General features: G+C 62.4%; 2 protein-coding genes across 8 annotated transcripts in view; one reads left to right on the top strand and one right to left on the bottom strand.

Annotated features, from left to right (window-relative positions):
* MARCHF8 (membrane associated ring-CH-type finger 8) overlaps window positions 1-3,599 on the top strand; it is a 76,996-nt gene extending 73,397 nt beyond the window's left edge. For all 6 annotated transcript variants that reach the window (XM_036461159.2, XM_045570663.1, XM_045570660.1 and 3 more), the window contains 3 exons: window positions 331-511; window positions 2,059-2,206; window positions 2,558-3,599. In XM_036461159.2, coding sequence (XP_036317052.1) covers window positions 331-511; window positions 2,059-2,206; window positions 2,558-2,859 — 631 coding nt within the window. In that variant the 3' untranslated portion in view covers window positions 2,860-3,599. The remainder of the gene's footprint in view (window positions 1-330; window positions 512-2,058; window positions 2,207-2,557) is intronic.
* Window positions 3,600-9,456: 5,857 nt separating this feature from the next.
* ALOX5 (arachidonate 5-lipoxygenase) overlaps window positions 9,457-16,164 on the bottom strand; it is a 54,513-nt gene continuing 47,805 nt past the window's right edge. For both annotated transcript variants that reach the window (XM_036461156.2, XM_045570657.1), the window contains 6 exons: window positions 15,815-15,901; window positions 14,159-14,337; window positions 13,171-13,292; window positions 12,003-12,103; window positions 10,983-11,153; window positions 9,457-9,904 (listed from right to left, as the gene is read on the bottom strand). In XM_036461156.2, coding sequence (XP_036317049.1) covers window positions 9,725-9,904; window positions 10,983-11,153; window positions 12,003-12,103; window positions 13,171-13,292; window positions 14,159-14,337; window positions 15,815-15,901 — 840 coding nt within the window. In that variant the 3' untranslated portion in view covers window positions 9,457-9,724. The remainder of the gene's footprint in view (window positions 9,905-10,982; window positions 11,154-12,002; window positions 12,104-13,170; window positions 13,293-14,158; window positions 14,338-15,814; window positions 15,902-16,164) is intronic.

Below are 16,164 nucleotides of genomic sequence, written 5' to 3'. Positions count from 1 at the left end.
TTTTCCTAATTTTAATGTCGTAAGTTCTGGAAGATACTTCCCGGTTGCCTTAAATGTGCCTTTCAGTGAAGTTCTTAAGTCTGACCCAGAGTGACTGCTGTGTCATTTCTTACACCGTTCCCCCTCCCACCCAGTGCCGTCCAGACCTCCCGTGTCGGCGCGTCAGCTGGAAGCGTTAGTGTCAGTGTTGTTCTCGCTTCCGTCTGACTGTGTCTGTGTCAGTGCTTGTCGTCGGTCCTGTGAAGTGTGTGTCTGACGTTCTCTTTGGGGCGTGGGCCTGGCGCCCCGCCTCAGCCCCGCCAGTCACTAACGCTGGCTCTGCCCGCCCAGGATCTGCCACTGCGAGGGCGACGACGAGAGCCCCCTGATCACGCCCTGCCACTGCACGGGCAGCCTGCACTTCGTGCACCAGGCCTGCCTGCAGCAGTGGATCAAGAGCTCCGACACGCGCTGCTGCGAGCTCTGCAAGTACGAGTTCATCATGGAGACCAGGCTGAAGCCGCTGAGAAAGGTAGGTGGGCCCGGCGTGCGCCCAGACGTGTGCCCGGCGGCGTGTCTGCGTCTGTGAGGAGGCGTGCGCACCCTCGGGCTGCAGGGACCACGTCCCTCCCTCACCCTAACGTCTTCCTTTCCTTCCAGTCCAGGCTGCTTGCTCACCGAGTCAGTTATTTGGTCCTTGGCCGGCCTCGTGACATTTTAGTCTGCCTTTAACTTTACGTATTGGCTCTGTTCGCCTTGCCTCGGTTAGAACTGTGGGTCGGAGGTTAGGATCTCCCCTGCACAGAGCACCGCACAGCCCAGGGACCTGGTCCTGGGAGCGTGTTTTAGGAGGGGGGTGCGCTGGGGAGGCGGCAACCAAGGGCAGTGCAGGAACGGCCCTTGTCTCTTGCGCAGCCCCTCTGCCAGGGGCCTTGTCCTGCACACGCGTCCTGCAGGCATGACGTTCACCGTCTCTCCCCGTGTCCAGAGCATGAGGTTCGTTGGAACAACACGAGACTTGTCTGTATCTCAGATTTTACATGGAAGTTGAGAGGGGAGCCGCATCCTCAGGGAGCAGACAGGTAGATGCCAGTTGGACGCTAACTCACGCCGCGGTGGAGCACGCCAGCACTCGGGGAGGAAGCGTGTGCTGGGAGCTGGGGCTCCGAGGGTGGGAGCACCCAGAATGCTGGGTGTCGAAGCAGCTCCTGAGGGCCAATAGGGTTTGGAGGTGAAGTGGAAGGTGAGGTGAGCACTCGGGGGTGAGAGAGGCGTGAACTGAGTGTGTCTTAGTGAATAACAGGACATCGGGAGGAGGGCTCGGCTAGGAGAGAAGTCAGATGAAGATGGACTGCTTTGTCCCGGGAAGGTGTGTCTCCAGAAGGGGTCCGGCCAGATGCACAGTAATCTCAGGCGCCCCCAGTCCCGGCCTGCTCTGCCGGAGTCTCAGGAGGGAGTCAGGCACCCAACCAGGCTCAGGGCCCCGGCTCTGCTCTGGCCTGGCAGCATCTGAGGAGGCTGTGAGGCTGGCGAGGGCGCCCGCCTACTCCCTGTTCCCTCTCTACCTTTAAGTGCTCTCCTCTCACCCGGAAACCGGAAAACAAAAAGGAAATGTGGCTGTTTGGAGTGAATGAATGCATCCTGAGGAGATAGGACTGGCAGGGACTGCTCACACCAGGAGCTTTTAGCATCAGTTCATGCTGTGCTGCCAAAGTAGCGAGGAGCAGACGGAGTGCCTTCGGCACCACCTCCCGTGACCCATCGGCCTCTGCTTCCCTCGCCCAGCACGCCAGGGAGACTTACAGTCTGGTCGGCCCTGAAACCAGAGGGTCCCTGACCAAGCACTGCGGCTGGCCAGCTGGCAGAATAAGCAGGCGGGCTGCGGGTGGTGGCTCCCAGCTCTTCTCCACCCCAGCCTCTTGTACCAGTACCAGCACCGGGTGCTGAGGACAGCCGGGTGGTTTAGAGAGAGTGACTGGGCACTGAGGGTATGCGTGGAGCTGTGGGGAGGCAGCGCCCCAGCTCCAGTGCCCTCACCCGCAGCCTGCGTGTCTGAGCCCCGCTGTGCTGTCTCCGCAGTGGGAGAAGCTGCAGATGACGGCCAGCGAGCGCAGGAAGATCATGTGCTCCGTGACGTTCCACGTCATTGCCATCACCTGCGTGGTCTGGTCCTTGTACGTGCTCATCGACCGCACGACCGAGGAAATCAGGCAGGGGCAGGCGACAGGTACGTGCCGGGACAGAGGGGCCTGGAGAGCCCCCGGGGCTCGGGCTGAGCGAGACTCCCGGTTTCATTCCCGGTTTCCGGAAGGGCCCCCAGCTGGGAGGCAGGAGGCACCCTGTTGTGATGTGCTCTTGCTGGGAGCGGTTCTCAGGCCCGGTCAGTGGAGAGGCGGATGGGGGAGAGGATCCCATGAGCTGCCCCTGGGAGGGCAGGACAACAGGAGGGCCCCTCCCCGCCCTCTGCAGGGAGCAGGTTTGATGAGTTCGAGGCCGTGGTTGTAGAAGCTCCTGAGTTGTATTTATCCATCCAGATCCTAATTCCCGCCCGCTGAGAGCTAACGTGCTTCCCTTCCAGGCATCCTGGAGTGGCCCTTCTGGACCAAGCTGGTGGTGGTGGCCATCGGCTTCACCGGCGGCCTCCTCTTCATGTATGTTCAGTGCAAAGTGTATGTGCAATTGTGGAAGAGACTCAAGGCTTACAACAGAGTCATCTATGTGCAGAACTGCCCAGAAACAAGCAAAAAGAATGTTTATGAAAAGCCTGCCCTCTCGGAGCCCAGTTTGGGCCGTAAAGACGGGCGTGGAGTGTGCCCTTCCGACACCACCTCCAGCGGCACGGAGCCCGAGGACGCGGGAGTGGAGATCGTCCCCGTCTGAGGGAGCGCGTTTCCTGCAGTCTGCCCGCCGGCGGCCGAGGGCATGGTGCTGCCGGCACAGCCCGGCCGGCCCTGCTGTCCCTGCTCCTCGGCCTCCTGCCGAGCCTCCTGGCAGCCCCTCGCAGCAGGCCTGTGGGCGGCGGAGCGGACACCAGCGGAGCAGAATGGGTGACATGTCAGGCCTGAGGGAGGCAGGAGCAGGGTGGCGGCCCTGAGGGCTGGCAGCAGGCCCAGCGCGGAGTGTCGTCACGGAGGAGGACCCTCCTCCCGGGAGAGCCGGAGGTGCTCCCTCCCCGCTGCCTGCGTCCGCCCCAGCCGTGGCCGTGGTGCTCTGTGCGTGGTGGCCGGCGAGGCACTAAGCAAACAGCACTTTACAGAAAGAGCCTTTATTTTATGTTTCCAGTGAGATGGACATTTAAAAGAATGTCTCCTTCAGAGACCTCTCCATGACCCTGACGGCCACCTCATGTCCCAACAGATCTGAAACCCTTTCTGCCTTACGTGTCCTGAGAAACGTGACGCCTCTTCTGTGTCCATTAAAGGGACTTGTGACCATAAAGCAGGCAACAGGTCTGGCCTGTCTGTAGCATTTCAGGGAATGGATGGTTCTAATGGGACTTGAGCACAGGTCCTGAGGTTTCAGACCTGTGTTAAAAGTCTTGCAGACATTTCCTTCTTTGTCAGCACTGAAAAGAAAGGGCTTGTGGGGTCTAAATGAAAGGAAAAGTGAATAATTAAAACTGAATATTTAAAAACCATTCCTTTCCAGACAAGCCTCTCTAGCTTGTGCTGGCTTCCCATGCAGAGCAGGGTGCCGCCTGGCCGGGTGCACACCGAGGTCCGGCCCCCGGCCTCGCCAGCTCCGGCTCCAGGGGGGCTGCCAGGGCAGAGGCAGGCAGGCCGGCGGCTGGGGCCAGTGCCCGAGCGACCGAGCAGCACTGCCCCGGCTCAGTGTCCCGCCCTCAGCCACACCCAGCTGGTCGCCTTACCTGGACTGAACAGACGTGATCTTTCTGGGGCCCTGGCCCTGTGGTCAGTCTTCTGTTTTCAGGGCTGCTCTCCCTCCCGTTTTTCATACAACAAGCAAAACCAACACCACTGCCACAAATGGCTTTTGTCCCTTAGGGTCCCGTAGAGTCCTGTTTTTACAGGTCAGTGTCTGCCGGGAGGTGGCGAGGACCTCAGTGCGCCGTGGTTTGCCAGGCGCTCACTTCCCGGCGGCTCTGCCTCCCGGTGCCCGCCGCCTCGGTGAGGTGCCCAGGGCCAGCCCTAGTGCTCTGAGCCGACGCCTGGCCTGTGTGCTGAGAGGCTCCCAGATGGTCCCTCGTTCCCAGAGGAAAGCAGGCGGAGGCTGCAGGGTGTCAGCAGACTGCCCTCGGCCACCTCCTCTCCCCGGAATCCGACTCCAGGGTCTGGGCTCCGATCTGCCCAGTGGCTCTGCATGGCCTTCCTCGCCGGGGCAGCCAGGGCTGCCACACCCTGCACAGGGGCCACCTCTCCCTCTCGCTGTCTCCCAGGCCCCATCCAGCCCAGCCCGTGCTCACTGTGCCCCAAAGTGCAATTACACCCCCTCAGCCTGGGACCAGCGGACCATTCACTCAGGTTGCTGAATCCTGATCATCCCGGCTGCCTCTTGGGAGTGGCCTCGCCAAGGCCTCCCTGCCCCTCTCACAGCGGGTGAGTGTCAGGTGAAGACTGGGAAAGGTTTATAAGGGGTCCTGCCCTCTGCCCGTACGGAGACTTCCCACCGAGGGGCACATGTGCTTCAGCCTCAGCAGCTCCCGGACAGCCTCCCACCGAGGCTGCACCATGTGGCAGGCGGGGAGCAGTCCTGCGCCCCCTGGGGATGCTCTCCCCCCAACAGTTTTAAGTGAAACCTGCTGCCTTTCAGGTTCCCCAAGCCCTTCTGCTGAGGGTCTGTCCCACGTCCCCCTCCCCTCCCCTCCCCTCCCCTCCCCTCCCCTCCCCTCCCATCCCATCCCCAAGGTGCTCCCTGGCCTGTCTGCCTGCAGGTCTCCTGAGCCTCTGCCCCTCATCCCTGCTCTGCTCCTCCTGCCCGCAGGGAGCACGCCGCCTGGCAGCTGGTGCTGTGCTGCCATCTAGTGGGGACAGCGGAGCTGCCAGGTGTTCCTTCACGTGCCCTCTGCGGGTAAATACTTTGGGTTAATCCCTGGCTTCCCCTCATTCGCACCTGGCTTTGCTGGGAGGGGGCATTTGGCTGAACCGTGTAGAACAGGGTGAGCCTGCAGGCCTCGGAGCCAGGAGGGCTGGGGCCGGAGGGCCTGGCCAGTAGGAGATGGAAGGGCCCTCGGGAGTCACCAGCCAGCCTTCCCCGATGTGGCCTTTATTCCCCAAAGTCACAGCACAACTCAAGGGGTTCCGACTTCCTCAGCTGCCAGCAGTAGTTTGGGTTTTGTGCCCGCGTTTAAGAATTTTCTAAAAACTGTGAAGGCCTCTTCCTATTCCAGGCCTCTGGCATGGCCCTCTCCCGTTTTTGTTTTTTTGTTTTTTGGGTTTTTTTTACAATCCACTTTTTTCAACCGTATGGGTCTAATTCTCAAACCTCAGGTGCACCCTCCTGGCTGCGGGTGTGCAGGCGGCAGGCGGTGGGCCCTTCACGCCTTGGGCAGTCCTGACGGGCAGCTGCCGGCGGGAGGCCCGGGCCCGTGGGCAGACGCCTGTGCTGGGAGCTGGCCTGATGCAGACACCTTACCCTTTGGGTCTGACTTGAAATAGGCAGCTTCCATCTCTAGCCCTGGGAAGACCTAAATAGCTCACCGTGACCTATTTAGATGCCGGTTTCTAGATTTGACTGTTAATAAAAACCAAATTTACACTGCCATGTGCGGCCTGGTTTCTAAGAGGCACGCGGGGAGTTTGTATCTGTGTGTGTGCTCGCTGTTTCTCAGTATTACCACTTGAATAATTCTCTGGGGGCTCGTTTGTGCTGTCCACGGGGGTGACTAAATGCAGCAATAAAACATTTCTTTAAACACGTGGCCGTGAAAGTGTTTTCCTGCAAGAGGCGGCATCCTCTGGCTTTTACATGGGGCGGAAATCACTCTCGGGGGATCCTCACCTTCCCAGCGAGGGAGCGCCCGCCCCCACCCCCCGCTGGTGCTCAGCTGGGTGGGCTGGGTTCCGAGGGCGTGGGGCGTGGGGCTGCAGACAAGCAGTTCCCACGGGTGCTTGTGTGAAACACCGGGCTGCCTCTGAACTCACCACCCTGAGAAGCGGACTCGGGCAGCATGTGGCAGCATGACCCTTGGGGCAGCCAGTTGCTTAACCAGCATTATTGTTGGAACAGTTACTAAGCCACAGGCCAGCAGAGTGAGACCGGAGACCGGTGAACAGTGGGGCGGGGTGGGGGTGGGGGGCAGTGGGATCACTGGCCGTAGCTTAGCGGGGCTGCATCCCTGGCTGACGGCAGCGCCCCGATCCTCCGGTCTGGAGACGCACAGCTTTGCTCTCAGGCTCACCTGATGCCTGAGGTGAAAAGGGGGTGGCATGCTGTACGCCGGGGAACCGGGAGAATTTGTGGGCACAAGGGCACTCGGCGGGCTTCCGGGAGACGGGTCTGAGGAGGCCGCTCGGCCAAGTGTCTTCCTTCTGCCGAGAGGAGGTCCCGGACCTGGTGTCCGGAGGAGCAGGGGCCGCAGCAGCGTCGGCCGAGCCGCCAAGCCCGCTCCGTGCGCGCTGGACGAGGGAGGGGAGGGACGTGCCCTGAGCTTGTGCCCAGCTGTGGCAGGAGCAGGGAGAGGAGGTGGCGCTGGGAGGAGTCGGCCTCAGGAAGGTGAGGGGGCTGCTGGGAGGGGCCTCTGCTGTGGGGGCTGGAGGATTCAGTGAGTTTGGCTGAGGAAGCTCCCGCTGGGCTTTACTGCCAGCAGGTGGCAGACCTCCTGGCCGATCGCCCTGACCCAGCGGTGACCCATGGTGACCCAGCGGTGGGGTGAGGGCTGCCCCTGCCATCTCCAGGCACTTTCAGTTCTGTGTCATGGGTGGGGACCAATTGCAGGCCCGCCTTCTGTTGGGTAAACTAGAGGCTCAGAGCCACGTCCATTCAGTCACACATTGTATTCAGCTGCTTTCCTGCTCCAATGGCAAAGGTAAATAGCTGGCCGATCTGCCTGTGAAGCCTAAGATGCTGTGTGCATGGCCTTTACAGAACACGTGTGACGGTGCATGGTGCCCCGGAGCTGTTGGCCACAGCCCCTGCCAGAGGTGCCATGGGCCCTCCAGGGCCTGTCACTTCCCGCCTCAGAAGCTCCCGGGAAGGAGCTGAGAGGAAGGGGCGGAGGAAGAACCTGCCTTCCCGAGCTGGCAGCTCCTCCAGGATGGCAGAGCCTGCCGCTGGCCTGGGAGAGCCTGCACCCCTGCTGCTCTCTGGAGCTAAAATGCAATGAGAGCACAGAGTCCTGACTCCGCTGGCGTGACCTCTCCCCGCTGCACACCAGGTTGGAGTGGGAGCCCAGCGGTTCAGGGAGCCGCGTATGGGCTCCGCTCTGGCCCCTAAACCACCTCCCACCCTCCTGGTCAGGCAGTGTCAGGCCGTCTCGTGACAGGGGCAGACATAGAATATTGGGGACCAGCTAGAATTTTAAGAAATAGTAATCATGCTCTGTTACCCGGGATTGTTTTGTTCTGATTGAAGAAGGTACATTTTAACCTGACCGGGAGCTGCATGCAGGAACTGGGAGCTCACCTGGAAATGCAGCCCAGCCTCCCCATCCGGGAGCTGCCTAGTATCGTGGAGAGATTCACAGCCTTGTTGCAGAAACCACAGCCGCCACCCCTTTGAAGACCCCAGCCTTTTGCATACCCACAGGCCTTTGCAAATCTCCAGCCTGCAATACCTGTTAACTGCCCATTTGGCATACCTTTTGCGTACTTCCCCATGTGATCTTTGTCCTTCTCCCCAATATAAGCAGCTGGCTTATAGTGGAGGGCAGAGCTGATTTCTGTGGATCACCTGCTGCTCTCCCATACTGCCGGCAGGATTGGAATAAACGCTCATATATGACTCAGCCCTGCCTCTGCTGAATGGCGAATCCCTTGGCTGTCCAGTTACACCTGGAGACGAGCTGGTCTGGCTGTGGTCCTGGCGCTGATGCAGTAGTCTGCAGGGGTTCAAGGAGTCGGGAAAAGGCGACAAGGTTAGTTTGGTAACCGGTAACCACTGGGTCACCGCTGGGTCAGAGCGATCGGCCTGGAGGTCTGCCACCTGCTGGCAGTAACAACTCTTTCATGGGACATTCAGCCCATGAAAGAGTGGCATAGTACATGTTAAACTGTCCTGTTCTGAACTGATGCTGACAGTAGACGGAAGCTCTTGGTGGGGGTGGAGCTTTAATTGATCGGTTGGTTACTTGCTGGAAGCTAATTCCAGCAGGTCAACAATGCAAGAAGCTCATTAAAAAGTTGGTGGACCTTGAGCCTTGAGCAAGGGCTGGAAAATCACATGTTAGTGCCTGTTGGAAATGGCTGAGGGCATTTCCCCAAACCTGGAAAGGATGCATCAATGATTGCTTACTGCCAGACATCTAAGGGCATTTCAATCTACATGCTATCGCCTCCTGCTGGCCAAACACCTGAACAGCCGAAGGCAGTTTCTCCCAAACCTGTTAATTTTACCTGTATACCAAACCTTACCCTTTGATATGTATATCTGCTTCAGGGCAATTTGTGGAAATAAAAAGCTCTGGGTCCAGAGAGACAGGAGGACTTGGTTCCTTTAGCTAAGTCTCCCCTGGCTCCGCAAAATGCCTTCCAAAATGATGTTTCGTCTCTGGGCTCTTTATTAATTTACCACAGCCCTTCTCCAGGGTCTGAGCCCTTCTAGATGCTGGACAAGACCCCTGGCAGTTAGTGACTGTTGGTTCAAACTAACAAAGTTAGTCACCCAAATGTCTCTCCAGACTTCCTTTCAAAACTCCCCAATCCACGAAATCCAGTCACCTGGCAACGCTGGTCCCCGGCTCTCCTCAGCCAGGAGGGTGGGCCCTGAGGACTGGGAGTGCCCAGCGGGCTCCTCCAGGAACGCCCATAGCTTTTGTCTGATTTTCAAAGGTCTCTGCTTGCCCCCCACACTCCCCTACACTGGCAGCCACTCCAGGCTGACCCTGGGGGACATTCAGCCCATGGAAGATCTTTGGTCTGGTCTTGCCAACGGGGTGGGTTAATTACATGTTTAGCCAAATATAGCAGGCTCATTTTTAAGTTGGTAATTTTGTATGGCCTTTGAATGATGTTAGAACTTTCCAAATGGCCCTGGCAGAAAAAGGTTCCCCGCCCCTGGCCTAGATGCAATCTCAGTGATTGTAGCTTTTGTGGGGGGTGGAGGGGGAAAGAGGGAGGTGAGATGTCTGAGTTGGTTGGAATGTAGCATGTGGAAGCAGACCTGTTTTTAATGCATTTTATTTTTATGACAACCAGTTCTTTAGTTGGGCATATATTACATTGCCAGAAATGGAACTAAGCATAAACAGAACAGAAAATAGTCCCTCCATGTCTTAGCAAGAAGCGCCCATCGGTCATCCGATGGGCGGGTGCGGGGTATGAGCGAGGAGCAGGGCAGAGGCCCAGCAGCTCGCTGTGTGTAGGAGGGCCCTGCAGAGCTGCCGCGGTGATCGGAGAACGGGCTTCACTGAGACGGAACAGAAAGGAGTGAGCACCGAAGCTTAGCGACCCTGTGGCCACCGGGGCAGCTTTGGTGAAGCCAGTGAGCCTGGGCCCTGCGGGCAAATTTCCCAGGAGTCCCGGTGGGCTTGGGAGGATGCCGGGAGGCCTGCCCCGTGGCCGCCTTGGGAGCTGAGAGGCTGGAGTCTGGGTGCGAACAGCACCTGGAGCAGGCGGCCGGAGCCAGCGGCTCAGATGGCCACGCTGTTGGGGATGCGGTCCGGAGACAAGTAGTAGTAGGGCAGCTTCTTGTTCTTGTTGCGCTCGGCGATCACGCTGACGATGCCGTCCAGGTTCTTGCGGAATCGGGCCATGGCCTCCTTCACGGGTTTCTCAATGAAATGCTCCTCCGGGTACATGCCCAGGAACAGCTGAGAGCCGGACACACACACACACAGACAGACAGGTTACGCTGCCATGTGGCGATGCTAATCCACAGACCTGTCCCACGCACGGACAGCATCCCTTGGGAGCCATCCTCCGCCCGCTGCAGAGAATGCTGAGGCCGGCTTTCCCTGAGGAAGCCTGGGGAGGGGTGGGGTTAGACGGAGGCAGACCTCACTGCCCTGCCCGGTGGCTATAGGGTCTCGGGCAGGGATGTGTGGAGGCTATAGGTCCCAGCATGGCCGCGGGGTCCCGCCTGCCTGCGCTGCCCAGCACCCCACTGCCCATCTGGGCTCCAGGCAGCAGGAGCAGAGGGGCTAGTGCTGGCCCCCTCCCCTGCCAATGGTGTGCTCAACTGCACACACACACACAGAGGGGAGCTGGACACAGTAAAAACACACGGCTGGACTGTTAAAGCTAGTAAGGGCTGGAAAGGGTGGGAGAAGTCTCTCTGGCAGTTGATTGGTTTTGGATTTAGTCTGTGGAGGGCAGCTCAGTCTCAACATTCTTTGACCAAGAAGTTCCCGTTAGGAGTGTCCCCTCTGGTCCCAGTGAGCACGTGCGAAGACACGTATCCATAGACGTTAGCGAGGGACCAACACACAGCAAACGCCCTGGAGTAACCGCCCAGGGTCTGGCCTGGCAGTCACGCTGTGCAGCACCCAGCCAATGCCCGGGGTTGTCTGCTGAGTCCCCCGCTTTGGGTCTGGGCTAAGCGAGGTGCATGTGCACGGACATGTTGGGGCGACCCAGGAAACTTAGTTATTGTCTCTGGGCAGGAGAAACCCACACAGGAGAGCTTTGTCCGCAGCTGGGGTGGGGTGGGGGTGAGGGGGTGGCTTTGCGGGAAGGTCACCAGTGGCACAGAGTCCTCCCGGCTGTCCGCCCAGCCGCCCAGCTCCCTCAGGCCTCAGGCCTCAGGCCCTCATGGCCACTTCCGCCTGGAGGGAGCCCCCCGAGGCTGAGCCACACAGCCCCGCAGTTGAGGAGTGACCAGGTGACCAGGCATGCAGGGCAGGAAGTGGTGGAGGGCAGCTGCCTGCCAGGAGGGGCGCTCAGCCTCACCTCGTTTTCCTGGAACTGGCTCAGTGCCCACACGGCACCCAGGTGCCAGCAGGAGCGGCCTCGGTCTGGCAGTGTGTCCACGATCTGCTCAATGGTGACCACGCCCTTGGCCGAGGGCGGCGGGGCCCGCATGGTTGGGGGCGCGTTGGGGATCCAGGAGCACCAGTCGTACTGCAGGGAGAGCCACAGACGGCAATGCAGCCACTGCCACCATGTCTTCCGCCTCCCCCCTGTGCACCCCCCCACCCGCCCCAACAGGCACCCACCCGCCCCAACAGGGCCCGCCTCCCCTCTGTACACCCCCCCTACCCTCCCCAACAGGCACCCACCTCCCCCCTGTGCACCCCCCACCCGCCCCAACAGGCACCCACCTGCCCCAACAGGGCCCACCTCCCCCCTGTGGCACCCCCCACCCGCCCCAACAGGCACCCACCTGCCCCAACAGGGCCCACCTCCCCCCTGTGCACCCCCACCCACCCCAACAGGCACCCACCAGCCCCAACAGGGCCCGCCTCCCCTCTGTACTCCCCCCCTACCCTCCCCAACAGGCACCCACCTCCCCCCTGTGCACCCCCCACCCGCCCCAACAGGCACCCACCTGCCCCAACAGGGCCCACCTCCCCCCTGTGCACCCCCCACCCGCCCCAACAGGCACCCACCTGCCCCAACAGGGCCCAGCCTCCCCCCTGTGCACCCCCCACCCGCCCCAACAGGCACCCACCTCTCCCCTGGGCACCCACCCACCCCAACAGGCCCCGCCTCGCCCCTGTGCACCCACCCACCCCAACGGGCCTGGCAGCCAGGCTGTGGCCCCCTCGCCGCGGCTGTGCCCGCTGGGGCCCTCCGCCAAGCGGGCAGATCCCTGAGTGGGAACACCGATCTGACACCGAGGCCCCTGAGGTCCACTGCTTCCTCCAGCGGACTGGCTGGCTGGCTGGTTGGGAGACTGCAGGTCAGTACCAGTCAAGGTCAAGATGGCCTTGGCAATTCCTCCGCAGAGGGCTGGCCCTGCCTGCGCACCTGGCCGAAGTTCACCGCTGCGTGCTGGGCGGAGGCCGTGAAGATCACCACCGTCAGGTACTCGGACAGCTGCTCCCTGGTCTTGATGGACTTGGGGAAACCTGAGGCGGAGCCACGGGCCCACTAAGGCCCCACCTCCCAGCAGGGACACCCGGCCAGCAGACCCCTCCCCTTCTCCCCTCCCCCCCCCCCCCCCCCTCCCGCTGTTCCCCGCTCCCAGCCTTCCCCGGGGTCCCCACACCAGGGCTGGAGGGACCGGCTTGGGTGTCCGGTGTTTCTGACCCAGCCTATCGGGGTCGCGGAAAGCCCGGAAGTGTCCCCATGAGGCGTTCCCGGGTCCTGGGGACGGTGGCTCAGCACAGGTGCTGAGGGGATGTCACGGCCAGGGTTGCCCAAGGACACGCGGAGGAGCAGGGGGGAGCAGGGGGCAGCAGGGAGGTGCAGGGGGCAGCAGGGAGGTGCAGGGGGGAGCAGGGAGGTGCAGGGAGGTGCAGGGGGCAGCAGGGAGGAGCAGGGGGCAGCAGGGAGGAGCAGGGAGGTGCAGGGAGGAGTAGGGGGGAGTAGAGGGGAGCAGGGGGCAGCAGGGAGGAGCAGGGGGCAGCAGGGAGGAGCAGGGAGGTGCAGAGAGGAGCAGGGAGGAGCAGGGGGCAGCAGGGAGGTGCAGGGGGGAGCAGGGGGGAGCAGGGGGCAGCAGGGAGGTGCAGGGGAGAGTAGGGGGGGAGCAGGGGGCAGCAGGGAGGTGCAGGGGGGAACAGGGAGGAGCAGGGGGCAGCAGAGAGGAGCAGGGAGGTGCAGGGGGGAGCAGGGAGGTGCAGGGGGGAGCAGGGGGGAGCAGGGAGGTGCAGGGGGGAGCAGGGGGCAGCAGGGAGGAGCAGGGGGCAGCAGGGAGGTGCAGGGGGGAGCAGGGGGCAGCAGGGAGGAGCAGGGGGAGCAGGGAGGAGCAGGGGGCAGCAGGGAGGTGCAGGGGAGAGTAGGGGGGGAACAGGGGGCAGCAGGGAGGAGCAGGGAGGAGCAGGAGGGAGCAGAGAGGAGCAGGGAGGTGCAGGGGGCAGCAGGGAGGTGCAGGGGAGAGTAAGGGGGGAACAGGGGGCAGCAGGGAGGAGCAGGGAGGAGAAGGAAGGAGCAGGAGGGAGCAGGGGGGAGGACAGGGAGAGCCGGGGGTCCCTACCTGAGGCTTTCCTGCCCCGCATGCCGTACACGTACACATCCTTCACGAAGGCCTGCAGCTCCGGGTCCTCCTCCACCACCTGGTCACTCTCGTAGTAGATGCCCACCACGTCGGCCGTGAACCTGGCTCAGGGGAAGGCCCAGCTAGGAGGCTGCGGAGCGGGCCCGGGCTCCGCGGCAGGACCCCATCATGACCAGCCACTTACCCTCTCTGTCCAGGACATTAGGGTCACCCAACTCCCGCTACCCCTCCTCCATCAGTGACTGACAGCAAAGCCGTCCCTGTCCCTGAGTCAGCGTGCAGGCCCTGGCTAGGTCCATCCCACTCACGCCTACTGCTTCTCCAGACCCCCCCCTCCTCCAGGACCCCTCCTCCTCCAGGCCCCTCCTCCTCCAGACCCCCCCCTCCTCCAGGCCCCCTCCTCCTCCAGGCCCCTCCTCCTCCAGGCCCCTCCTCCTCCAGGCCCCCCCTCCTCCAGGGCCCTCCTCCTCCAGGCCCCCTCCTCCTCCAGGCCCCCTCCTCCTCCAGGCCCCCTCCTCCTCCAGGCCCCTCCTCCTCCTCCAGCCCCCTCCTCCTCCAGGCCCCTCCTCCTCCAGCCCCCTCCTCCTCCAGGCCCCTCCTCCTCCAGCCCCCTCCTCCTCCAGGCCCCCCCCTCCTCCAGGGCCCTCCTCCTCCAGGCCCCCTCCTCCTCCAGGCCCCCTCCTCCTCCAGGCCCCCTCCTCCTCCAGGCCCCCTCCTCCTCCAGGCCCTCCTCCTCCTCCAGCCCCCTCCTCCTCCAGGCCCCTCCTCCTCCAGAACCCCCCTCCTCCAGGCGCCCCCCTCCTCCAGGCCCCCTCCTCCTCCTCCAGATCCCCCCCTCCTCCAGGCCCCCTCCTCCTCCAGGCCCCTCCTCCTCCAGGCCCCCCTCCTCCTCCAGGCCCCCCTCCTCCTCCAGGGCCCCTGGAGTGGTCCAGCACACAAAGTGGCCCCACAGCCCAGCTGCACTCACGCCCTGATGGCTTCCCACACCAGGAGCCCGTCGTCGCGGTAGAAGTAGTAGGGAATGTCCTTTGTGCTGTCCATGCCCCGTGCCTTGATGGCCTCGGGGAAGCACAGGGATGTGTAGGTCAGCTCCTGCATGGCCTTCTGCACCATCTGCACATGCCCACCGCCCCCTGTGGCATTGGCCTTGAGCGGGAGGAAGAGAGTGCTGTGAGCCGAGGCCAGCAACCCCTCTCCAGCTCCGGGCCCCAGAGCACCAGGCGTAACTGCTCAGCGGAGCAGTCCAGGCACGCAGAGGGCCAACGCAGGGCCTGCGAGCCTGGGCGGGAGGATGTTTAACTCAGAGAAGCCAGGGCAGCCAGTGGGGAGGCTTGGGAGGAGCCTTTGAGTGGAAGGGGTTGATGGACTGATGGACGGACGGGTAGGAGGGTGTGGGGGCAGCTGCAGAGGGAGGGGCCGGCTCCCACTCCCAGGAGGGCAGCAGGGGCAGCCGGCAGATGGGGACACAGGCTGCCCAGAGTCCAAGGAGTGCTCTCAGGCCCAATCTGTGGCTGGGAGAAGGGGCAGAAGCCAGCCCCCAGGGCCTGCAAAGCTGTGGAGGGCTGTGCTGTGCTCAGGGGAGGGAGGGAGAGGCCTCCGGAGGGATCGCTCTCCTCCCAGAGGCTGAGATGGAGGCACACGTGTTCTCAGGCATGCACATGTATGTACACACACACACATATACGAGGCTGGGCCACAGAATCTCCCAAGGAGGGCTCGGGTTAGGGTGCCAGACATGGTCCCCAGGGTGGTTTGACCCAAGTGGGACTGGTCAGAGCTGTGGCCGTGCCATGTGGTCACTGCATGGAAGCAGGAGCGCACAGCGATGGCCCTGGCCCGGCCTGGCCATGGGCAGCCCTTGGGGGGAGCGAGGCCAGCACAGCTGAAGAGGCGGGGAGTGGAGCCAGTGTGCTTGGCCTGGGCACTCTGAGCCCCAGTCCATTTCGGTCGGAGGCTCCCGCACCCCTACATGTCCAGGTCCATGAGGCAGTACCTCTCTTCCAGCTTCTGGGTTTTGTCTTTTGCAACGCAAACTGTGGCTCAACCTTAGAGACATCTGCTGGCTCACTAATGGGAGGTGGGAAGGAGGGAGGCCCAGGGTGAGGCTGCGGATGGAGGAGAGGAAGGAGAGAATCTGCGCTTGGTAAGACCATGGGAGGTGGGGGGGTGGGGGGTCCAAACAGAGTGAGGTGCTGGCTGGGAGAATGTAAGGGACCAATAGGGACCAAGACACACTGGGGGGGAAATGGGCTGGGAGCGCTGATGGCTGGGAAGGGCAGAGGGTGGGAGGAGATGCAGGTCCCTAGTGCATAAGAGGGAGGAGAGGGTGCGGGGAGGCAGGGTCTGCACCCACTTGCCAGAGATGGGCGGGGAGGAAGGGGGACAGGGAGACACATGGGAGGAAGACCTGGTGGTGAGGCAATGCACTCGGAAAGGGAGAGCTTGCCCAGGCCAGCTGGAAGGAGCCAAGACTGGCCCAGAACCTGAGAGCCCTCTCTGCCTGCCTCCAGCCCCCAGCTGTGGGGCCGGGGGCCTGCCTCCCGAGGGGAAACCTGTGCCGGTTGGGAGAAGTGGCTGCCCGCAGCCTGGGGTCTGCTGTGTGGGGCGGGAGGGAAGCGCCCACCTTGTCAAAGAGGCCGTACTCGCAGATGAGCTGCTCCCGGGCCTTGGTGTTGATGGCGATGGTGAACCGCACATGCGCCACCAGGAGCTGGCGGGGAGCAGAGGAAGCATCAGAGGAGGCCGGGCAGGGCCCCTGGCCAGGCCTGCGCCCCGCTGGACCCCCAGGGACCCCGGCACCACTGTCCAGTGCACTGTGGAGGGTGGCAGGAGGGCTCGGACAGGAAGTGCAGGTGGGCACCCAGGCCTTCACTGCTGTGGCTGCCTGATGCGGTGATGCTCAGTAACGGGGGTGATGATGGAGGTGAGCGCAGTGATGGGGTGATGGTGGGGGTGAGCGCAGTGATGGGATGA

This window comes from Pipistrellus kuhlii, unplaced genomic scaffold (assembly GCF_014108245.1).
Source record: "Pipistrellus kuhlii isolate mPipKuh1 unplaced genomic scaffold, mPipKuh1.p scaffold_m20_p_35, whole genome shotgun sequence".
Taxonomy (NCBI): domain Eukaryota; kingdom Metazoa; phylum Chordata; class Mammalia; order Chiroptera; family Vespertilionidae; genus Pipistrellus; species Pipistrellus kuhlii.
Note: the sequence above shows the minus strand (reverse complement) of the source record. Positions and strands in the feature narration are given on the sequence as shown.